Raw genomic sequence first — 24841 nt, forward strand, 5'->3', positions numbered from 1 at the left:
GAGTGATCTGAGTTCTAGATTGTGTTTAATCGTGCTTGAATAATTGTTTGGCTCAGTATTGACACCCGATGAAATAACCTCAGACTGGCTTCTTGTTAAATTTGCATTCTTTAATCAGTCTTGTTACTTGTTTCTCACGAAACCATAAATTCAAACCCCAAATCTTGTTTTAGCTTAGCGTTGAATCAATAAGATAAAGTGTAAACTGGTCCTCTGAATTGAATCTAAACATACAACACTGTTAACTTAACAGTAGCGAGATTTATTTTTAGTGTATCAATACCTAATTTATATGGCAGTGAAAATTCAATTTTTATACATAACCTATTCATTTTATGCAAAAATCTATTATTACCGATAAACTAAAAATGTTCAGTTTAACAATATGTTCAATTTTTATACCCTCAAACATTCATATACATCTATATTTATCCATAAAAAGTTAGTAACGGTTTTTTACTATTTTAATTCAAAATAATATATACTCATCCATAAAGTTTAGATACATGTCTTATGCCGCATGTCATTCATTCATATATACAAATGTTCTGATCTATTTTGATAACTCTGCAACTACGGATCTTTAAGAAGCATGTTGGGACCATTGTTTGCTTTAGGAACAAGTTGAAAGAGATTCTCTTCAAGTGGATCCAACTAAGTGTGGACTACCTAGGTATGGAGCAGAAATAAGATTTTTGCTCCATGTTTAATATCATTTCACCTATTTGGTATTGCAATTGCTATAGCGGTGAGCTTTGTTATGCGCATCTTCAACTTAATGTAAGCGTCAAACGTTTTCATCAATTACTCAAAAAATGGTTATCTATATGGTATATGTGTTTAATCATTTTGTGTGAATAACAAAGAACACCTAAACCTATGCAACTATTTTTTAATGTTTTCTTAACAAAAAAAGTCCACTAAGTGACAAAATTAAACTGCTTGAAATGGGTAATTTGTATTGTGAAGATGCTATTCATTGTATTGCCTATGAATGTGGTGAATGGGTTTAGGGTTTTGCCATGAAGATAGACATCTCCAAAGCATTTGATTCAGTTCAGTGGTCGTTTCTGATTAACACTCTGAAAGCAATGGGGCTCCCGGAGAAGTTTATACATTGGATAACATTATGCATCTCAACTGCTTCATTCTCGGTGCAAATAAATGGAGAGCTTGCAGGTTATTTTCAGAGTACAAGAGATTGAGACAGAGATGTTCTTTGTCACCGTATCTCTTTGTGATCAGTATGAATGTCTTATCGAAAATGATAGACAAAGAAGATATTCTACATCAGTTTCCATTTGGGACTGGTTCTCTTCCGGTACGTTATCTTGGGCTTCCTCTGTTGACAAAGAGTATGACAGTATTGGATTTTCTTCCTCTTATCGAGATAATCAGAAAAAGGATCAACTCTTGGAAGAACAGAATTTTATCATATGCAGGAAGATTGCAATTGATAAACTCTGTGATTATTAGTCTCTCAAATTTCTGGATGGCGGCTTTCAGACTCCCTAGCGCTTGTATTAAAGAAGTTGAAAAACTCTGCTCTGCGTTTCTGTGGTCTGGACCAGAACTAAATGGGAAGAAAGCTAGAGTTTCTTGGGCAGATGTGTGTAGACCTAAGCAAGATGGCGGACTGGGAGTATTACCATATTACCTAGACGAACGTATAGGACCAACACAAGACAGGAGATATTAGGCCTGTTCGTTTAATAAATGTGAGCGACAGCGGCAGCGGTTCAAAATATTAACTATTATCACGGCAAATACATCACAGTCGCAGAAAAAGAGATTTTCCTTTTCAGTCGCTACATCAAGTAATAACCGGCAGATACGACACTAAAAATAACAGCGGCAGCGGCAACTCCGGTTTCCTAACTCTAATCGATCCTTGGCGACTGACGCGGCCGCTGACATGATTTTGCAAACGAACAGACCTATTATATGAGTTATTGGGGATAGTACTGATTTTTATATAATGTGAGAAGTCAATGAATAAATATCTATAATCTTGTGAGATACATATATATATATACATATAGAATGCTAGCAATATGTGAAAGAGATATCAAGCAACTGGAATGCAGTCCAGTTACGGTTTTGATGGCCAAGTTAATGCCTTTGTTGGTTGCATAAACTTACAAAAGCAGAGATTGATGTAATCCTTTCTGCTGGATTTCTCGTATCAGATAAGTCATTCACGGAATGCATGTACTGTAATCAAGTATCATGTTTTGTGAGCATCTTCTTGAGTAGTATTATGAACTCTGAGCATGTGTATGCAGCTCAAAAACTTTACCAGATATCAAGAGCTTTGCCTCGCTGCTTTGGCTTCAGGTTAATGAAGCTCTTCTCGAGCTACTTAAGGCTTCAGACATAAACCCAAACCCAAATGATTGGACTAACCTCGCTATGGAAGACCCTGGTATTTATATGGCATAATTCAATCATTTGATCTTAGTCTTCTTGGACAAGGAGATATAGCTCAGAGTTTCTTTTCTTTTTCCAGGTTACTTGATGAGAAAGATAGCATCATTTGGAAGTTCATCAGAAGGCAAGAGACTTGCATATTCCACTATTGAAAAGTTTCACCATTGTCTGCTTTAGCCTCCTTGTGTTGGCTTTTGGGTATTCAAGACAAGCTTTTGAGGTCGTTAATCAAGTCAACCCCATGTAAGACTTTGCTTTTAAACGATAAGCTCCTAGTTTTGCATTAGCTTTTCTATACGTGCTTTAATGAGTCGTCCGTTTCTCACTATCTTGAATCTTCTTTCAGGGATATGTTGAGTCCTCATTTTCAACGAGATGCAGTTCTTCATATTTTGATATGATACAAGTCTAAAATGAAAGTTATAGACAAAAACTACAGAAGAAGAGAGTATACTACTTTGACATGGAAGAGAGAAAACAAAACTGTTAATGTGTACATGTATAGTGAACTATTTAAGGAAACATAAAGACGATATTATAAACATGAACAAGTTTGATGTGCGAAAGAGAGAAAACATATTGAGTCTGTCAACGTCCGAGGCATTGTCTTAGCTCTCCCCCACCAGCATGTGTCATAATTTGACTATATTAATTACTACATTTAGTGAAAGTTAAAACTGTAATTACTTTTTTCATGTCTGTAAATTATGTGGTATACACAGAGGAATATTAGTCTATTAACTGAAGAATTATAAAGAAACTGGAGAAATCTTATTAGACGTTGGAAGAACTCATCCTTGGAAGATTATCTTGCCTACGTCTCCATGGAATGACTTGCTTAAACCCTCTGTAAACCCTTGCCTGTATTTTTATTATGCAAGCAAAATAGGCCAAATAATCAAATTTTTCAACCACAAAAATGTATAACTAAAACCCCAAATATAACATAAATAGCAACCAATCAAAAGACCAGGACTTTTAAGTGAATGAGGAAAAACTTTTTGCACATAAAAAAACATTTTATTCAAATCCCACATTAGTTGAAAACTGGTTTTGAATTATCAAATCAAACTCCAATCACGTAAAAAACAATTAAACAACTGAAACGAGATTTTTTAGAACAGAAGAGGTGTGATGAGAAAAGTTAGCAGATTAAAAATGATTCAAAACGTACCAAGAACTGCGATTTGGAATGAGAAAGATTCAGAAGACTTCCTTTTCTTCTAACTCTACTGATCTTCACCGTTGTGTCGCCGCCGTCGCAGCAGCGACTGTTCGTGGAACGTGAAAAGTCGAATCTACACTCAGTGTCTTTCTCGCTTCTCCTTGTCAACGACAAAGACCGGCGTGGTACAGCGTAAGGACCATCAAGAACTGTGGTCGGAGATGGCTCATTCACGGCGGCTTGCGAAATAAGCCGCGGAGGAAGCTCAAGGCATCGCACGGCGTTCTGCTTGGACGCCGGCGGTTTGTTCTCATCGGAAACGCGTGGCTTTCCCGGAGCTTCCTCCCATATAAACGGGACTGATCCGGCGATGTTTACAGGCGGCGTCGCTAGGCCAGGAGTCTCGCAAGATGTTCTGTTTAACGGAATCGAGAAGAGAGGAAGCTTAGGAGTCGCACAGAACCGTTCTTGATCATCACTTTCACATTCCATAGCTTTTTTCTTCTTTTGAATATGAACTTTCTTTGACGTTATATGAATAATGAGTTGATTTAAATAGAGAAACATATTCGAATTAAATGAACAAAAGAAAAAAAAAAGGAAAAGTAAGGTAGAATAGTGTGAGGAATAGTATATTTTATGTAAAGTCGTAGAAGAGAAAATAAAACAAAACGCTCCTTGTGCTTGTGGCGCTTCTTATACACGAGAGAGATACATAGAAGAGAAAATAAATAAATTAAAAAAAGAGGGTCCTACAAACGATTTTCATAACGTTGGATCCTTTCAAATTTCATGTCAAGCCTTTATTGCCTATAAGCTGCGATAGTGGTTAGTGGTAACAATAAATGATAGATATTTATGTATTTTGAAGAAGTCTTGTTCGTCGACAAAAAAAAAAGTTTGTCTTCTTCTGTCAACCATACGAGTGGTTTAGTCTTTGAACTAAACATATGTAGGCCATCATAGGTGTATCCTATATATCCAAGTCATGGAGCGTAGCAAATCATTGTTTAGTGATATCCACTAGTGAGATGACGTTGCTCCGTTAGTTTATTTATGGGAATCCAATTAATCGAATAATACTTCCTCCGTTTCTAAATGTAAGTAGTTTTAATAAAAAGAGTTTGTTTCACAATATAAGTAGTTTGTAAGTAGTTTTAGTAAAAAGAGTTTGTTTCACAATATAAGTAGTTTACATATTTCAATGCATCTTTTTCATTTATTGGATATTGTGTGACCAATGAAATAATGTTAAATTTTTAATAATTGGTTGAATTAATTGGTTAAATGATATATTTTTTTAAATAACAATTTTCTAAATATTCGTACTTTTAAGCAAAACTATTTGCAATTAGAAACGGAAGGAGCAATGTTTTACGTTAAATAACGAATGCGTAACCTGTAACTAGTTTGTGATGGATTTAGAGCACCAGCATTGGAAGTTCGTGGGTGGAGTTCACACGCTTCCCCAGAAAAAAAAATATTATAATATGCTACAGTAATGATCCTGTCTCACCACGCTCCTTCCGTATGAACCCGAGTAGTCACTGTTCAGCGGGCTCCACGCTACGTGGCGGCCCGCTATTAATCAATTTATTTTTTCCTTTATTTTTTTTTTTATAAAAAAAATAATAAAAAATAATAAAAAATTCAAATTATGAACCCCAACCGGGGGTTCATTAATGCTGGTGCTCTTATTATACGTGTAGCGAAATATTGGTGAGACAACGAGGAATGCGATGCGTTGAAAAGTCAAAGGCTGCTCTTTGTTGTTGCATGAGCTATTTATGTGTGAGTGGTGAAATGATGCATGTTTAAGCAGACAGAGAATAAATATTAGGCGCATCATATTATCCTTGTGAGCCCTTGCAAGTTTTGATATTTCATGCATGTACATACTTACGTTGCTGAACTCCTCCAGAAACGGTATTTGGAGTTTCGTCCAAAATATGTGGCGGTTTTAATTCCAGTTCACATTTCAACATATATGCATCAAGAGACAACAGCGAATTTTCTTCAGAAAAGAAAACATATATGCGCGCATGACTATATATAGTCCATGCGTGGCCTACTTAGCAGAACTTTGAGGTGAATGTACATTTTTTTTTCTTTTGACATCCACTTGAATATATGCATTTAAATGTGTTTTCATATTAATTGTATGTGATGTGCTCCGTGAAATCGCAATCAAGGCTTGGATTTCCTTGAATAGACTGAGAAATATCTTCATACTTGAAAATTTCCTTACAAATATTTTGTTATTTTTTTAATGGCTGTATAGTATATCCTTTACAAGTACATATTTATACAATTTACTTTCTACTAGATTTTTAGGTTTTTCGACACGAGTTGGATTACTAATTAGCTACATCCGATGAAGATTATTTTTTGTCGAAACATCCGATGAAGAATTTAGTATATGCAAATTGGCCACTACCATACAAATTTGACGAAATATATATTTTATATAGATGTCAAAAAAAGGATGTCAATTTTTTTTATAAGTATCTTCGGTAAGTGAAAATGACCGGGTGCTGGTGTGTATCCTGTTAAGTTTTGTATTTCTTGTTTTGTTTGGACACGGAATTTAAATTTCAGGAGTTGGTGAATCTGCAAATAATCACACAAAAAAAGTCAAACATTTGTACGTCAATATGATCAATTTTGAAAAGATAATGTGCTGTCATCGTATAAAAGTTTATATACATAATGACTGATACAATTACAAGATGTTGCACTGTTGTACTGTTGCTTACAAGGAAGCCACTTGCATCGGTAATAGGGTTCGTCTCCTCACACTTTTCTTAAAAAAATTACAGAATATGATGAGGTATATCCACGTTTGGGGAAAAAATGGTCCGGCCAGTAGTAAAATGCAAAATTGGTGAAACAGACAAACATTAAAAACTGAAAAGAACATCTGTGGAATAATTATAAGTTAGATCTCACTGGATACATATACCGAATTTCTTTTATTAAGGAGGAAAGAAGGTTGTATGCAAACTTGAAGGTTGTATGCAAACTTGTAAGTTTCAGCGGAAACATTCAATGAATTTAAAGTATACAAAGCATACTAAACTTATTGTTCAAAACATAAAAATAAGTTGTTTTTACAGGTCTTACGGCAATGAACGCTCGAAGAAAAAATTTGGTCATGTTGAACACGACATTCAAGTACGGGGTGATCGGCAGTTCGGCCGCAAAACTTTTGTTGAATAAACATTCCAATTCTCTATATTGTATCTTACAAACAGTTATCTCATATAATCATCAATTCTTTTACTATTTTAACTAGATAAGACGTGACACATGGATTTATTATCAATCATAACAAATTACAATATTAGCTAGTTTGACTTGCACCGACGGTACTGCATGAATACGACCATCTGGTGAAATAGGCCCAAACCTTTCTTAACTTAAGGACCCCCAGTTCTCACTTTATACATTTGGCCCAACAACTATATAAATTTTACATTTTTTCAATACAAATCATCAAAGACTTCACTTCAAAGTTACTTCTGTTATATGAAATGCAGATTGTAAATTCTTAGTAAGAAATTTATCTGACAACAGAAGCTATGGGTTTTGGAAATGTTGAGTTAAAAGTTTTGCTATGTAAGGATTAAATGTGTTTATATCTTAAACTCCTTAAACCTACCAATACCATACTGTTAAGTGTCAAGTAATAATAATGTAACTGCATCCATCTCTCGTCTCAATCACATATCACAGCTGAAGAGATTGACATCCAAGAAAACGAAAGATACATTTACTTTTTACAAAAACTATTTTTCTTTAGCATCATGAAGAAAAACTTCAAACAAAACACACACACAATAGTAAACATCATCACAAAGGTGTAAAGCCAGCATTTAGCCCCTGGAAACAACACCTTGGATTTTAAAAAAGAAAATTCAACCATAACTTAGTAACATGATAAAAGAAGAAGCTCTTTTTTGGTAGTGATGGATTTGATGATGAAGACTCTGTAGTGTGAGTGATAGTATCCTCTACGCTTGGATGCATTGAAACCCTTGACAAACCCAAAGCCAGATTCCAAACAGAACAAGACATATGCAGACATCAAACATCAAGACAACCCACACATGTTTCTTCCAAATCTGTTTGGCTTTTTGTCTATGATGATGATCGTGAATCAACCCGTTTCTTGGTAATCCCCTGCTATTACTCACGCTTACTCCTCCTGCCACATCCATCTTGGCCTCCGTCTGAACTCTCTTCTTATTCTTCTTCAACACCATCAATGGCTTTGCCAGAAGCGGCTTCAACGCGCGCTGTTCTTTCGATGAATCAAGACTCGGATTCTTGATCTCCCTCGGTGATCCAACCAAACCTAACTCCGGTTCCAAATCCTTGTTGTTATTATTACCACCACCAGCGATCTCAGCGAAAACAGGATCGAGTTTTGATTGGAGACAGTGTTGTGTCGGTTTATCCAACGCAGATCCGTCTGAAACCAGAGCCTCCATGGCTGATTTCAACCGAGTGAAGAGCCAGAGAGACTCTTTTTTCGTCGCGGCCTCGTCTAAAATGGCGAAATAGGTAAACAAACCGTCTATGATCGAAGCGTATGTTCTCTTACGGACAGTTTGAGAGATCATGGAGTGATGAGAAGGCACGTTTTGGATGCATCGCAAAGCTAGAGCTTCGATCTCTGGCTCGTCCTTGGAAGAGAAATCGGCGAGAATCACTGTTCCTCTTGCAATGCAAGAGTAGAACAAGAGACGTGGGTTCGACATCATCTCTACCGATCCGAGAAAAAAGAGAGCAGAGGTTTCAGTGATTCTCTCTAGAGATTCGTCTTATTCTCGGTTTCAAGATTTTCTTGGGAACAGACGAGAATGGTGGAGAAGTTCCATTATTGGTGAAACCAACAACAAGAGATTAAGAAAAAAAAGAAAACAGGAATTTACCGCAAAAAAGATAACAGAATAACAGATTAATTTTTACTTTGGTGAAAGTACCCTCGTAATTTTCAATATTTATGAAAAAATCTCCTAGCTTTAGCTTTTTTCTTAGTGTCCCCCAGCTTGGCGTGATGAAAATGCGACACATGGAAGTTTATAGTTCATCCTTTGATCCTCTCAGCGCTGGACGACCGCCACGTTGAGGCTAGCAAATTGTTGGTACCTTTATTTGGATTATATATTTATTATAGTTTGCGTATTAAATTACAACGAAACAACAAGATGAACTATACTAGTTTGGTATAATTGTGCGTAGAGTTTGATAAATCCAATGATCGGTTTTACGGTGTCTCATGTTTTTTATTAAAAGGTCAATTTGTGGGATGGCCATAGTAACAAAAAAATTAATAAAAATTTAATCATAGTTTGGAAGATGTGTCGATTTAGAACATCAATAAACAATTCACTTTTTTTTTTTTTTTTTATAATCCAGAGGTTCCTCACTTATGGGGATCATTCTCCTGGATCCGGTTAGGCAACAGTCCACTTCACCCGGAAGAGTTTTACCTGGACTGGGGACAAGGCCCAACACCCAGTACCGCATTTGATGACAGGATGGGCAGTTTCCCTCTGCCTGGCGTCGAATCCGGGAGCATGACAATTGGCCCCCAAAACCCTTACCAAACGAGCTACCACATCCCGTCAACAATTCACTTTTTTCGGTAACCAAACACTATTCTATTTATAATAGAGATATAGAATAAACTCTTTCAAACACAAATACAACTATGAAAAATTAATTATATTAATGTTATTTATTTGTAGAGTTTAATGTCGTTTAAACAATGTCTAATATGAAATAGTATATTTATTTGCATGATAGATGTTTAAGTGTATAATATAACATGCAAAAGAGCAAAATAATTGATATAGTATAAATAATAATAAAAAATGTATAATAAAATTTATTATTTTATTATTCATGGTTATATAGTATAGTATGTGGAAGTATGTATATATATAGAGAATGTATAATTATAATTCTATTCTACAATTCATAAATAAAATAGAATACAATAATCTATTATTTGAATATAGAAAAAAAGATAAAGAGGAGGAAGAGAGAGAGAGAAGAAGATAAGGATGGAGATAGAGAGAGAGATGTGAAAGATGAAACAAATAAATTTTTTATAATTACAATTCTATTATACTTTTCGTAAATATGGTATAATCGTATTATAACCGTATATATTTAATTTTATAAATATATGCTAGTTTTACAAAATTCAAAACATATTATATAAAAAAAATCTATGTTTTTTATAGATATATAAAAACTTTGACTAAGTAATTTTTTAACTTATAAGTTAATTAAAAAGAGAAGTGAAAATGAAAAAAAAACAATATAGTAAATATTATAAAAATATATAACTATTTGATGGTAACGGGTATAGATTTAATTTTGTCGTTTGCTATAGTTTTGTCGCCCAAATTTCCTTGGATTAAATACAATTTCAACTCTTTAAGCCCATTGGTCCCTAAGCCCAAGATTGCACATTGAAGGGATTGAAGAATTTTTTTTGGATTTGAGACTTAATCAAGTACAAGTTCTGTCTAACCATAATCAACATTCTCTACACAAATGTTAATGAGTCAATGACTATGTTTTCCGAAATGCACGACTTAAAAATAGGAATGTAGTACACACTACACAGACCTGCGGCTTAATTTTACTTAAATGAATTACTCAGGAATTGACACTACCACGACCATACCTTAGCATATTGCATCCCTTGCTGAGCATTTTTATCATTACTCACAAGTGAATTAATAGTCTAAGAGCATCTCCAATATATGTCTCAATATTTTTTCTAAAATAGAAATCTATATTATAAAAGTGAAATTGTTCCAATGCATGTCTTTATAATAGAGTTCCTCTATTTTAGAGAGAAAAATATAGAGAAAAGTTATTTTTTGTCTCTATTTTTAGAGGTGAAAATAACATATCTCTATATTTTCTCCTATAAATATAGGAACTCTATTATAGAAGTATATGTTGCAGCAAATTCACTTCTATAATAGAATTTATCTATTTTAAAAGAAATTATAGAAATGAAAATAAAAGTGGATTGGAGATGGTCTAAGAGTCTAACGGGGGTTATTGGAACCAGAATTTGGAAAGAATTGAATGATTTTAGAAGTTGACAGATTTTTAAAAATTTAGTAGATTTCACAAATGTTTCCTAATTTCTATCAAATATTTTGTATTGATTTCTATAGATTATTATTGATTATTAAGAATTTGCACAATATAGTTTTTCAAAAAGTTTTTTCTTCTAAGGTACAAAAAAAGTTGTTGAAATTTTCAACAATGAATTTCGATGAGACACTATTATATTATCGTTTGGTGTGTTTACATAGACAAATGCGTTTTATGGTATTGGTTATTTGTGTTATGCATGGTTTGTTTTTAGTTATGTTGTCAAAATAATCATTTTTTATCTTCATGCTAGATGACATATTTTTAACAGTCTTGTTTTCATTGACATTTTTTTTGAGACACCACTCATACAAACGAAAAATTATGTTAGAAAACACCAAATACGAAACTTACCGACAAAGAGATCTTCTGAAAATCACATGTCAAACAAGAAAAATATCATAAAGTGTGGGAATGTATTTATTAGTACACAGATTTCAGAAATCTTATGAGTAGTCACGCTATTTTCAAAGTCTAGCTTATGAGTAAAAATATAAAGAATTTAGTTCCCAATAACCATAGAATTTAATAGAATAGCAAAATCAATAAAAACTAAATTTTTTGAATAACAAATGATTTGAATAGAAATTAAAAGTCTTTAAACCAATAACAATGGATTTTGGAAAGACTTTTAAATTCCATAAACCAATAACCATGAATTCTTAAAATTTTATAATTCTTTAAAAATTCTTAAACCAATAACCCCCCCCCCCCCCCCTAAATAGTATATGTGAGAATTTTCACTGCAAAACCAAATGATATTGAATAACTACCCCTTTTTTTTAAATAAATATACCTCATCTTTTATATACTAGTTTTCAATAATTTATGTTTAGGATGTGAGCATTCTTGACCATGCATTCTTTTTTTGCACGAATGTTAAATTATTCAGATAATTTTTTTTTTACAACTTGTGTAACCTCTTTCTCTAAAGTTGACAACTTTTTGGTTTATTCATCTCAACCCCAAAAACGCTCAATTTTTTTTTTGATAAGTTTTATCGGCTGATTCAATCGGTCCTGAAAGGAACGCACCTAGTGCTATAGAGTGGACTAGTCCGAAAGCGTATCACACTGTTTGACCCGAGTTAGAAATATCTTCCGACTTTATTAGACCGATCATCTGTTATGACCCACCTTGTAAACCACTTGGACCGAAGCCCAAACCTGGACATGCCAAGTAGTGATAATTTAATTTCAGAGGAATCGAACCCAAAACTGATGTGGATACACACCAAGCCCCAAAAAATTACCACTAGATTACGTTTAAACTTTTCATCTGATATTTTACTCAAATTGAAAAATATATGTAATTTAATAAGTACAACTTAAAAGTGAGAATAGAACTCATCTGGACAATTCTAAACTCTCTCTGACCTCTCTCTAGAAGTTTTCTAAAAACAGGAGAAACCTCCGATAAAGAAAATCTCTCCGGTGGCCGGTGGTTCTACCGCCGGTCACCATAATCTTTTTGTTTGTTTGTATTATAGTACTTTTCCGTTCAAGCGGATTATGTTTGTTTCGCTAAGGCGATTTTCCCCTTCGCATAGGCGATTTTGAAGTGTGGATTCATCCAAGTCGGAGTGTTCGTCACTCTTATCTTCTCCGATAAGGTTGAATAAATAAAAATTCCGATTTACCTAATCGGATTTTATATACAATTGCTTTTCACCCAAATCAAAGTTGAATCCCGACGGTGATTGATCAGATATCTTGAATCGTCGACCACCTTATCACTTCCTAGGAGAATCAGTCTTTCTTAATGAGTTTAGCCGATTGGCTTGAAGAAAGTATCTCTGATTTGGGAGTCGAGAGGTTAGATGGATTTTGCAGTCATCTATGGAGTTGATCAAGAAGAGTCGGCGTTTTATGACGGTCCGGCAAATGGTCTCCCTTCATATTGGCTGAAGCTTCCTTGCTCATAAACATACGGCGAAACATGGTATTTTGTTCAAGAAGCCGCGGTTAATGGTGAAAGGCGCTCTCAAACGAAGATCAACAGGCTCACAGAAGTATATCAGGAATTATTGATCAACCGGACAGATCCAGGAAACGATTTCTTCATTTTGCGCGGTGGCGCGTCAGGGACGCGCGTGAGATGGCTTGGCAACATGCAGAGGACTTAATTGACGCGTGTTCTTCTTTTGTCCATCTTCCGACTCGTGGCAAGATGATGGAAATCATGGAACCGGTGACAATACTTTGTTTAATGGGTTTTCATGGGCTGATTGTATAAAATATATATGGGAACGAGCTGTTGTATCTGAGTTTGTACCTGCCCACTGGGCTTTGCTTTAATAAAAAGCATGCGTTGATAAAAAAAAAAAAAAAAAAAAAAAATAAGTACAACTCTGATATTCCTCAAATCAAACAGAAACTAGAAGTCGTAAACAATATTTCCCAAGTCATAAATAATGAAAAAGAGAAACGAACAGAAATATGACAATTCTAGCTTAGGTCAATTAATATTAAGGTATATTGTCGATTAGTATTAGGGATAGTAATAAATAAAGACCCAAAGTTTTGTTTTTCTTAAACACACTATTATTAAAATGTTGAATAAGTCAGCAACAACTAACACATACACACCTAATATTAGAAAAAGAAACTCTGATTCCTATCCTAGTACGAGGCTACAAGCATTACGCAATCTGCTATAATACTACAGAGAGAAGTTATATGTCACTTATACACCTTGCAAACAATATCAACACTTGCAAACAAGTATGTCTGCCTTAGTGTGTTCGCGTATTGTGGTGTAAAGCGCAGGACGTCCAAACACCTACCACACATTCGCATACCCGTTCAAAGAATCATAGTGAAAATGAAATTAAGACTACATTTTATCAACTCCTACTATTTTATTTTGTTGATTCTGTATCAGAATCTGGCCCATATCATAAATATGTATAATATATATGAATCCATGTGAACTCATAGGTCAAGTTCACACTCATGAATCATATATAGCTCATCATCCGGTCGAATGACTGAGATAATATAATTAATTAAATTTACATTACGATTGATTTAGTTTGAGTTAGATATACAAAACAAAAATGTTACCAATCAAAAATTAGTTTTGTATTTTTGAAGCTGTGTTTGAGTTATAATTGATTATTGTTGAGTTACAATTTTAAATTATATCCTTTGTAAAAGTGATAACTCAAATATCAAATCAACATCATTTTAAGATTTGAGTTCAAAAAATTATGGGGTTTTCTATTAACCACCCCACCACCACTTTTTAGTTTTAAACAAATGTAACAAATTGCAATCCATAATAATACATTTGTGTACGGTTAGTTGTATTAATTAATACATTTTACTAAATAATTTAATATAGCTATTTACTTGTTAGCCAAATATTTTCTTGAAAAAACTCTCACTTTAATTAGTTAATAAAATTGTGCCTATAATTTTGAAAGTTATTTTTGTTTTGTAATTAAAAATTTATGGTTATATTTTTCACTTAATTAGTTAATCAAAATTGTTCATGTAGTTTTATTGTTAATACTATCTAGTAATTAAAGTGTCTGTACATATATTATTTGTAAATATATGGGAGGAATATATATATATATAGTTTTGAATAACATAATATATTTTATTTTCTTCTAAATAGTATTATAATTTTAAAAAAATCCTATTAATATTATTATTTATATTTCTAAAATTAATACAAACTGCAATTCCTACATCAAAAAAGTTACCAAGAAGTTATGTTAATAAAATAATTACATATATTTTTACAGCAAACTTACCACATAAATCTACAGTTTTTACATATAGATTTTACTGCAAACTATATCAAACCATAACTTTTAGGGCAATTCTCCTAAATAGACTATTTTCAAGTTTTGGTCACAAAAATAGACCACAAGTAGAAAAATAACCAAAATGTTTCATTTAATAGGTAAAAGTACTCTAATACCCTAGATATATAAAAAATTAAAAATAAATAAAAATAAAAATAAAAATAAAATTATAGTTTTAGATTATATGTTTTCAAATTCGAACATTTTATAATTTTTTTTTTGAATTTTTTTTTGAAATTTTTTTTATTTTTTTTGAATTTTTTTTTTTGTAATTCGAAAATACTTTTTGAAACTATTTTTAAAATTTTTATTTTCAAATTTTTAATATTTATTTTTTATTTTATAAAATTTTAAACCTCAATCTCAAATCCTCATCCCTTAACTCTAAACTCTAAAGTTTGAATTAGTTAGCCATAAAGGTATAAATGTATATTTACCTCTTTAATAAAACATTTTGGTCATTTTGATTTTTAGAGTCTATATTTGTGACAAAAAATTTTTTAGTGCAATCCGAGGATATTTTTCTGACTTTTATCATAACTCAATTCTAATATTACATGTCACCAATCGAAGTCATTATATAAACTACGCAACGTTAATCAAATCTACTTCTCTAGTTAGTTTGAATTTGAACATGCTTGTGCTGTCAACCACGTTCATAGCGTGTTGCAGGGTAATTATTTTCCAGGCGGTATTGTATACGAGAAGTTAATATTTAAAGAACCAGGCGATTTGGTCAAATATCTTGTCTCCAACTATTGTGATAACATTTTTTTGTTTGACGTCACTTTTTGTTATAACTAACTTACAAATATGCAAAATATACTAATGGTGATGGTGATTGATCACAACTACAACCTGGAGAAATATTACGATTAACGCTAAAAGTCACGAGACGACTACGGAAACAAACTTGTATGCAAACGGATTTAAATTGTTAACCCAATAGCTTAGTAGAAGTTTATATTTGAGTCGTTTAATGATTTCAGAAAAGTAGAAAGACAATAAGAATACCTTTTTAGCTTATTCTCATAAATTATTTTAGTAATATAAGGAAAATTGGATCTAACTTTCGTCGATACAGATTGGACAATATGCTAAATAAATACGGATGTGATGATTGTAATACGTCAGCAAACGTGTAATTATTTCGGAATGTTTACACGGAGTATTTTATTGTAAGATGCGACTTTCTTATTATTATAACGAAAACAAGTACTAGGCTGTAAACAAGCAAATATTGTATCGTATGTTCTGTTAGTATTTGTCATATTTTTCCATGTTTGATTGTTTATTTCGTGTTATTATGAGCTGTGTTTGATCTAGATAGGAGTCTGTTGCCGGCAAAATAAAAAGTCTCCTCGTCTAATCGAAAATAAAAAAAGATTCAATTGAGTTGGGACTTCAACGTGAAATGAGTCCGGTCTCTCCATCTCTTTCGTCATCTCGGTGACGATGTTCTTCTGTCATCCATGTGATGTGACCAATGTGATAATTATTTAGCTTTTAACATAAAACTATATTAATATTTATCCTTTTATTATAAATTAATATTTCTATATTGTATATAAATGTAAATAAACTAATAATTTATTAGTAAATATTTAAATATGAAAAAGTCTGCACTAAGTTTTCTTATCTATATGTCTTCGTATAAATTTCTAAAAAAATAAAATAAATATCTTTAAGAAAAAATATTAATATAATCATGTATTTACAGTTTAAAATTCTAAAAATTAATATAATTGGCTGCGTTCATATTTAAAAAGACAAATTGGAATACCCACTAATAATGATCTAAATCCCTTAAAAGAAGGTGACAAAATCTTCAACTAATTTTTATTTCTGTCAGCTCAACTAACTTATTGTTCGGAGGATTAAGCTATGGTGTAAATAACTAAGAGCACCATTATCGCATTGGATTTCTTATTATTATTTATTATTATTATTTTTTAAAAGAAGGAACCAATTGCGGACCGCCATATGTCAGTGGGGTCCGCAAACAGCACTAAAGACACACCAAAAACGTCTCCTATTTCGTTACTTCTGCATACGTTTTTTAAAAATTATACGGAACCCATGCCTTAAAACCTTTGTTTATATACAGCGATAAATGTGCTCTAAGTACTACAATGACAGTGTCAATAGTTTATAATTCCGTTAACTTCAATGAAAATTGCAACTGATATTTATGAGCATACTTAAAAACATTCAAAACTTAAATTTAATTACAATCGAAATTCAGTAATAAATATGTAAAATAAGGCTACTGTTTTGCTAATTTTGTTTATTTTTGTAAAATTCCACAAAGTATTTGTATATATATTATTTAAACAGCAGTTTTTTGTTAGTTAAGTAAAGTTCCATAGTTTTGGTTGTTTTATTGTTTAAAATATTATCATGTAGAAACGTGCTGATAGGCGGCAAAGTCAAAACACTTCATCATCATGGTATAATCAATAATTCGATATGATGCTATATAAGCAGAAGACACATCATCTTATCAAGTACATTTTGAACTGAAGAAGAGACAGCGACTTCTCTAGATCTCAGTCTCTCTTTTGTTCTCCTTTTTCTTTTCTTTTGGCCCTTTCTGCCTTCCACCTTGTCCTCTTTTGATGGCATTCGCCGAAGTCATGGAGCTTACCACCGGGACAGAGAAGCACCACCAGGATGTAGCAATGGAAGAAGAGGACGACCAGGTTGTCGGGTTGGAGAGAAAAACGTCGTCGTTGGCTCATGAAAAGAGACCCGATAGTGCAGATAGCAGTACTATCACCACTACCAACACAAGCTCATCTTCTAGCTTTTCTGGTGATGGAGAGCGTGTCACAATAGAGAGTCTGGAGGTCCATGAGTCGGAGGAGAAAGAAACCGGATTTCACGGTGAGCACGACGACCTGAACAATGGCAACGTCTACTTGGACGTAGACCAAGGTTGGTGGTAACTAAAGCCTTCTATTATATTTCATGTTTTGAGCTGTCCTCTTTGGTTCCGTTCCCTTATTTTGCATGGGGACATGATTCAAACCTAGTAGGCTATAATCAGCCTTTGGATAGTTACTTGTTTAGGAAAGATTTAATGATACGTTACTGCTGGTCGTGATGAGAAGTCCTGGTCATGATTTGTTGCTTGTGAATGAAGGAATTTGGAAATGTCGACACTGTGATTGGACCTACAGAGAGGAATCTTTGTTATGTTTTTTGACCAAAGGTCAGTCCTGTGTTATAGGACTTCTTTGACCAACAACTTTTTATTTTTAGAGATTAGCTCTTTCCTCTCATGTTAATATTGGTTGACTTGTGGTGATTAGTTGACAATGTGCTGCTTGGTTGAAGATGACATCATGTATAACTGAGATTCTGGTTAATTAATTCTTGTTTGATCTTCTTATGTTAGGTTCTGAGTCATCTGATGCGGAATCTGATGATCATGAGTCCCAAACTGTTGACCACTTGAATGGGAAGAAAAAAGTGACAGAGTTTGAAAAGGGTTCATCTTCTGAGGACAAGAAAGGATCACGTGAGATCGATGAAGTACAAGACGGTGATATCGCTGAAGAGGTGGAGGTGATAGAGGAGGAGGAAGTGGACATCGAAGATGTTAAAGATTACAAGGCGAAGGAACTGCTGGAGAACCACAAGACACCTGATCTATTATGTCCAAAATGCAAGACTTGCATCACCAAAGTGGTTGTCCTCAAGAAAAGGGTTGTCCTCAAGAAAAAGTTTGCCCACAAGAAAAATAGGCAGAACAACCCTAATGTGCCGGAGAGGCCTAGAGGGACTGATGATAGTCCTCGTTTGGAAGTCAATCCGCCATCTCGGGGTGATGGTGATAAAGCTATAACTGAACCGAATCAATCCTTTTTCTACAAGTGCTTGTCCTGCTTCAGCATATTTGAACACACAGGTATCTTAGATTCGAACAATTACTTTGTTATTCTGAACACTGAAATATTAGATCCGATCCATTTCTATATATAAAGAACCGTTTTGCTTTAAGGTGTCGAGGGGGGACTTAGCATTCAGGCAAAGCCTCCACAGGAAGCTCCAGTCGATTTCAACTGTCTCCGTGGAGTGTTTGGATTTAATAAGGAAAAAGAACCAGATGTTCACCAAGGTATTTTTTTGGTCCCTTCAAAAGCCTCTGAAGATTTTTGTTTTCATTAAAGTTGCTTCTTAAACACAAGAACATCTCGACAGGCGAAGGACGTCTCACCCCTTCTCTCGTCTTTTCTTTTAAGTTTAAGTTGTTAACTACCTTGCTGTCATCCTCATTCATACCTTGCTAACTTTACGCTTCTGGTTAGGTGTAGTTGACACAGAACCACGTCATGAAATTTATATTCCACCACTCTCAGATAATCCTATCGATGAAGATACTCTAGGGGAGCGGTTACTTCCCCAAGAACGACGTAAACCGGAGATCCTGAAAAGTATCGTATATGGAGGTTTAACCGAAGCAATCACAAGCCTCGGTGTTATCTCATCTGCCGCTGGTTCTGGTGCTTCAACATGTAAGTACCCCCTCAGCCTTATAGCACTCCACTTCCACTGTGAAACACAACACACACTAATACTCGTATGTACCGTTGTGGTTGCAGTGAACATTTTGGTACTGGGGCTTGCAAACTTGTTTAGCGGCCTTATTCTCATTATTCATAATGTGAGTAAACGCTTGATCTTTCCTAATCCTTGTTGGTCTGACATTTTAAATTTTTTCACATTTTAAATCTTGTCCTCCCAGGCCTCGAATTAAAGTTTGTGCTCTTATTCTTCATATAACTTTTCCCCCTACATACAACAAAATTGTCGCATAAAACCGTGATGTTCTAAAGTTCCTTTGTCTATGCTCTCGACCGGCTTGAGTTATGCATGAAACCCACAATCTCAAGAAACTTCTTTTGCAGCTCCAAGAACTCAAAAAGGAGGAACCCATCAGAGAAACAACACAGGTTAGCCAGACTAACGGTGAAGAAGAAAGTCAGTACAAGCGACTCCTAGGACGAAGAGAAAATTTCATGCTTCACGCAACAGTCGCAATCTTATCCTTCATAATCACCGGACTACTCCCTCCTGTGGTTTACTACTTCTCATTCAGAGAAACGCACAACAAAGACTACAAAGTGGCATCAGTTTTCGGGGCATCTCTGATATGTATCTCCTTCCTCGCTCTAGCCAAAGCTCACGTGAGGAGCCCGGGAAGCGGCTATCTGAAGAGCGTTCTGTACTACGCGGCGAATGCTGTGTCGGTGTCGGGGATTACCTACGTGGTTGGTAACGTAGTGAATCAGTTGCTTGAGAAGTACGGATGGTCTGACGGATCTGAAACTCCGGCTGGGGAGATGATGCTTTCACTTATGGGAAGAAAGGCTGGCGGCTTTGGATACTCATCATCATACTGATGACAAAAGCTTGTCTCTGAGAAAGATCCAACGTGGTGCTACTTTTTTTCTTTCACTTGCTTTATGAGAGTTCTCTTTAAACTTGTGTGTGTGCTTTTTCCTTATGCCAAATCTTTCTTGTGAGTGTGTGAAGTTGTTTCCAAGTGTAGGAAACACAAAATAATAAATGGTGACTGTATTCGAATTTGTTTTTGTATCTTCCAAGATTTTTATGATATCAATACATTTGATTTGAATGAAAAAATTATTCGGCATGGTATGAAAATTAATTATGATTAACAATCCTAGTTATCATAATAAAACTGATATTAATAAATATTGTTGACTATCTATATAAAAATATAAGTATTTATAAGTCCAAAATTTTGAAGAAGTGATGTCTAGTAGTTTTGATGTTCTATTAGAAAGTTTTCATAGTACAAGGGAGGGGTTTTCAAAAAGAAGTAAAAAACAATAACAATTTAAATATTTTCTTTTGAACTTTAACAATATAAATATTGATGGATTCTCAAATTCACGTTCTAATTAAATGTCTCTCTAAATGGAGATACGTAATTAGAAATATCTTTCTACAAGTTTACCCTTGGTTCTTAGAAGACACTGTGGTGCAAATGGATTAGAGACCCCTTTGATTCAAGGTACAAAAGTATGACTAGGTCACACTCAGAAAGTGGAACCCATGCATGTTCATGTCTTTGTAGTTGAATTGTTTGAGAAGTCAATTTAATGAAAACAAAACGTGATAGCCAATCTTTTTTTTCTTCTCTTATTTAGCGTTTGCATCTCTCCTTTGACTTGCAAAAAAATCCACCATTCTTTTCATGAAATGATGGAAGTTACAAACTCACATGATTCACGAAACAAAGGACGTCGTCTCACCCCGATGCGATCATCTCTCCCCGTATCAACACAGCAAAAAATGGCCAATGATGACAGGAAAAAACCACCAAAGAAAAAAGGACGTCTCACCCCGATGCGAGCATCTCTCCCCGTATCAAACCCAGTGACTCTAGCGGAGCCTTTACTGATCACACCAGTTGTTGAAGGACGTAAAGTGGAGATATTGAAAAGCATCGTATATGGAGGTTTAGCAGAAGCAATCACAAGCCTCGGTGTTATCTCATCTGCCGCTGGTTCAGGTGCTTCAACATGTAAGTACACCCTCACCCCTTAGCATACCAGTTTCATTGTGATTGTGAAACTCAACGCACAAAGTTCATTACTAGAAAATCCTCTCACTCGTATCAACCGTTGTGGCTGCAGTGAACATTTTGGTATTAGGGCTTGCGAACTTATTTGGGGGGCTTGTTCTCATTATTCATAATGTAAGCAATCACTTAATGTTTCCTAATCTTTACTGGTCTGACATTTTTTAAATTTTCATAATGTCATAAGCTCGAATAAGAGCTTGTATTTTTCATATAATTTTTTTCCTAAGTAGGACTAAAATTGTTGCATAAAATCATGCATGATGCTCAAGACCGAGTCTGGATCTTAAGCGATCGGTTCCTTTGCCTATGCTCTAAACCGGGTCTGAGTTATGCTTAAACCCACAATCTCAATAAACTTACTGAGAAATTTTTTTGGTAGCTCCACGAAATCAGAAAGGAGGAAGTACCCATTAGAGAAACAACAGCTGAAAGCCAGACCAATGGTCCAAAAGAAAGTCGGTACAAGCGACTCTTGGGACGAAGAGAAAACTTCATGCTTCACGCAACAGTCGCAATCTTATCCTTTATAATCACCGGACTACTCCCACCTGTCGTCTACTACTTCTCATTCAGCAAAGCACACAACAAAGACTACAAAGTGGCATCAGTTTTCGGTGCATCTCTGATATGTATCGCCTTGCTCGCTCTAGCGAAAGCTCACGTGAAGAACCCGAGAAGCAGCTACTTTAAGAGCGTTTTGTACTACGCTGCGACTGCTGTGTCTGTGTCGGGGATTACGTACGTGGTTGGTAACGTTGTGAATCAGCTGACTGAGAAGTACGGATGGTCTGAAACTCCGGCGGGGGAGATGATGCTTTCACTTATGGGGAGAAAGGCTGGTGGCTTTGGATACTCATCACCATACTGAACATAGAACTTTCGTCTCTGAGAAGGATCCAACGTTTTGTTACTTTTCTCTTTTGCTTTGCTTTGTGAGCTCTTGTTAAACTTGTGTGTGTGTGTTTTATATAGAGATGCCAAATCTTTGTTGTGAGTGCAGGAGTTGTTTCCAAGGGTAGGAAACAAAAAAAATAATAAATGGTGGCTGTATTCGAATTTTATGAATATCATACCATTTGATTTGTATGAAAAAATAAGAAAAAAGAAGGTTCTACCGAGAATTGAACTCGGGTTACTGGATTCAGAGTCCAATGTCCTAACCGCTAGACCATAGAACCATTTGTTATAGCAATCAATATAGACATAAATATCTAGTATTATCTCGCTTGCCGTAAAAATACGCTACAACGACGACGACGTTTAAAGAACATTACCGGACATCAGTTACGCTCGCATTGGGTTTGAATCCAATTAGTTGGGTTGGAGAGAGAACCGTCGGATTCAAAAGGAGCCTCAGCATCTGGACGGCTCATATTTGATTTCTCTTCTTCTTCTCTCTCTCAAAGAAGAAAAGCACCAGCAGCTTTCCCAGAAAACGTTGACGAGAGAGGAGAGACAGAGTCAAGGCCGATTCGGTTTCCTTCTGTCAATAACCCTTGTCTCTCCTTTCTCGAAGTTTTATATAATCAAATCCATTTTTCACAGATTCCTAAAAGTGTTAAGAAGCAAGCAAGCAACTGTTTTGAAATTTAGGGACTTTTTTGAGAAAATGAATGGTTTTTTGACTTAATTGTTTTGAAATTTAGGGACTTTTTTGTTTTTTTCGATTTTTGGAAATTGATTTTTGGTAATGGAGACGGAACTCACCACTTCTCTTCCACCACCAAGACTCACGCCGTCGTTACCAATATAGTCGGTCCGGCGGCAACTAGCGTCTACGAGCTTCTAGAGTGCCCTGTCTGTACATTTTCCATGTATCCTCCTATCCTATCCATCAGGTAATGTGGAACTTTAATTCACAATCTTTTGTGTTCTTGTTCGGACAATGCTTTTGCTTGAATAATCTTTTTTTTTTTAAGTCTCTCTCTTTTTTTTTTTTTTTGTTTGTTGTAGTGTCAAAATGGACACACGTTATGTTCGACCTGTAAAGTGAGAGTGCACAACCGTTGTCCCACGTGTAGACAAGAGCTTGGAGATATACGACGTTTAGCTCTCGAGAAAGTAGCCGAGTCCCTTGAGCTACCTTGCAAGTATTTCAACCTCGGATGCCCTGAGATTTTTCCTTACTACAGCAAACTTAAACACGAGTCTCTTTGTAACTTCAGACCTTACGGTTGTCCTTACGCTGGCTCCGAGTGTGGTGTCCTTGGAGGCATCCCTTTCCTCGTGGCTCATCTCAGGGATGATCATAAATTTGACATGCACGCGGGCTCCACTTTTAACAACCGTTACGTTAAATCCAATCCGCGTGAAGTAGAGAACGCCACGTGGATGTTAACTGTGAGCATCCTTAAAACATGATTCTCTTCAATGTTTTGGGCAATACTTTATGACAGAACCTTTTTCTGGGTTTCAGGTGTTTCATTGCTTTGGGCAATACTTCTGTCTCCATTTTGAGGCGTTCCAGCTAGGGGTGGGTCCTGTATACATGGCGTTCCTGAGATTCATGGGAGACGAGGAAGAAGCTAGGAGGTACAGCTACAGCTTAGAAGTTGGAGGCAGTGGGAGGAAGCTAACATGGGAAGGGACCCCGAGAAGCATCAGAGATAGTCATAGGAAAGTAAGAGACAGCAACGACGGTCTCATCATCCAAAGAAACATGGCTCTCTTCTTCTCCGGCGGTGATAGGAAAGAGCTTAAACTTAGAGTCACTGGTAAAGTCTGGAAAGAACAACACAGTCCAGATTCTGGGGTTTGCATGCCAAACATGTCTTCCTGATCATTCATCGTCTCTATCTTGAATGAATGTGTTTGATCTTTATCACAAGTATAGTCTCGGTTGATGGCAAGCCTTCTGACAGAGTTCAGATGCTCAAATCTTAAGGTTGCAAGTACATATAGATTGAGAAAATATAATTAACATCTTTATAAATCTAATAAAAAATCAAGTTTAACGATGTTCTTAACAGCGTTTGAGAAAATTAAATTAAAGCTACAGAATTTCAGAATTGTCAAATAAGCAAAAGCTAAATATGATGTAATCAATTCATATAACTTTGAGAGATCGTATATCATGTAAGATTTCAACAAATCTTATTGTTCTGTCAACGAGATTTCATCTAGGCCTAGGCATTTCGGGTATCGGTTCGGTTCGGTTCGGATAGTTTCGGGTTCGGTTCGGTTCGGATAGTAAACGTAGGAACCGGAAAATATCCAGAAAAAGTTTGGTTCTCATTTGGATCCGGTTCGGGTTCGGATAGTTCGGGTAGTTTGGATAAAATATCGGTTATTTAGGGTAAAATATCAAATAGTTAGTATGATTTAGATAAAAAAATTGGATATTTCGGATTACTTTGGATATTTCGGATAAAACTATCCGGATAGTTTCAGATACTTTCGGGTAGTTTGGATATTTTATAATAATTTAGTTATCCTCAACTATTTTCAGATACTTTTAATAGAATTTTAAATTAAAAAATATATATTTAGTGATGTTATATGTATATATAATTAATATTTTTATACATTCGGGTACCCGTTCGGTTCCGGTTCGGTTCGGTTATTTCGGATATAAAAATATAGGAATTGTTCGGGTATTTGAGGGTATTGGTCCGGTTCT

At 34.9% G+C, this 24841-nt stretch overlaps 4 protein-coding genes, 1 long non-coding RNA gene and 1 other non-coding gene across 7 annotated transcripts; 3 read left to right on the plus strand and 3 right to left on the minus strand.

Moving 5' to 3' along the window:
• Window positions 1-2864: 2864 nt before the first annotated feature.
• On the minus strand, window positions 2865-4394 carry BNAC07G40990D (uncharacterized protein At4g00950). Its single transcript, XM_013849945.3, has 2 exons — window positions 3605-4394; window positions 2865-3291 (listed from the first exon to the last, which is right to left on the minus strand). Exons 1-2 carry the CDS (start codon window positions 4160-4162, stop codon window positions 3205-3207), a joined length of 645 nt encoding a protein of 214 aa, XP_013705399.2. The 5' UTR covers window positions 4163-4394; the 3' UTR covers window positions 2865-3204.
• A 2951-nt stretch (window positions 4395-7345) lies between these two features.
• Window positions 7346-8871, minus strand: LOC106409412 (phytolongin Phyl2.1). Of its 2 annotated transcripts, XM_048763170.1 has the most exons (2): window positions 7952-8871; window positions 7346-7915 (listed from the first exon to the last, which is right to left on the minus strand). In XM_048763170.1, exons 1-2 carry the CDS (start codon window positions 8359-8361, stop codon window positions 7609-7611), a joined length of 717 nt encoding a protein of 238 aa, XP_048619127.1. In that variant the 5' UTR covers window positions 8362-8871; the 3' UTR covers window positions 7346-7608. The 2 variants fall into 2 exon arrangements, with proteins under 2 accessions (XP_048619127.1, XP_013705511.2); XM_013850057.3 differs by having other exon boundaries at window positions 7346-8866.
• A 6776-nt stretch (window positions 8872-15647) lies between these two features.
• LOC125590118 (membrane protein of ER body-like protein) lies at window positions 15648-19937 on the plus strand. The gene is made up of 4 exons (XM_048763171.1): window positions 15648-17540; window positions 18004-19123; window positions 19211-19272; window positions 19517-19937. Exons 1-2 carry the CDS (start codon window positions 17222-17224, stop codon window positions 18588-18590), a joined length of 906 nt encoding a protein of 301 aa, XP_048619128.1. The 5' UTR covers window positions 15648-17221; the 3' UTR covers window positions 18591-19123; window positions 19211-19272; window positions 19517-19937.
• A 296-nt stretch (window positions 19938-20233) lies between these two features.
• Window positions 20234-22487, plus strand: LOC125590119. Its single transcript, XR_007326318.1, has 2 exons — window positions 20234-21162; window positions 21275-22487. It is a non-coding gene; the product is annotated as an uncharacterized LOC125590119 (long non-coding RNA).
• Window positions 22329-22400, minus strand: TRNAQ-CUG. Its single transcript has one exon. It is a non-coding gene; the product is annotated as a tRNA-Gln (tRNA).
• Window positions 22488-22831: 344 nt separating the features above from the next.
• On the plus strand, window positions 22832-24318 carry LOC106409723 (E3 ubiquitin-protein ligase SINAT4). Its single transcript, XM_048764349.1, has 4 exons — window positions 22832-22838; window positions 22919-23019; window positions 23176-23562; window positions 23639-24318. Exons 1-4 carry the CDS (start codon window positions 22832-22834, stop codon window positions 23999-24001), a joined length of 858 nt encoding a protein of 285 aa, XP_048620306.1. The 3' UTR covers window positions 24002-24318.
• Window positions 24319-24841: the final 523 nt, after the last annotated feature.

This window comes from Brassica napus, chromosome C7 (assembly GCF_020379485.1).
Source record: "Brassica napus cultivar Da-Ae chromosome C7, Da-Ae, whole genome shotgun sequence".
Taxonomy (NCBI): domain Eukaryota; kingdom Viridiplantae; phylum Streptophyta; class Magnoliopsida; order Brassicales; family Brassicaceae; genus Brassica; species Brassica napus.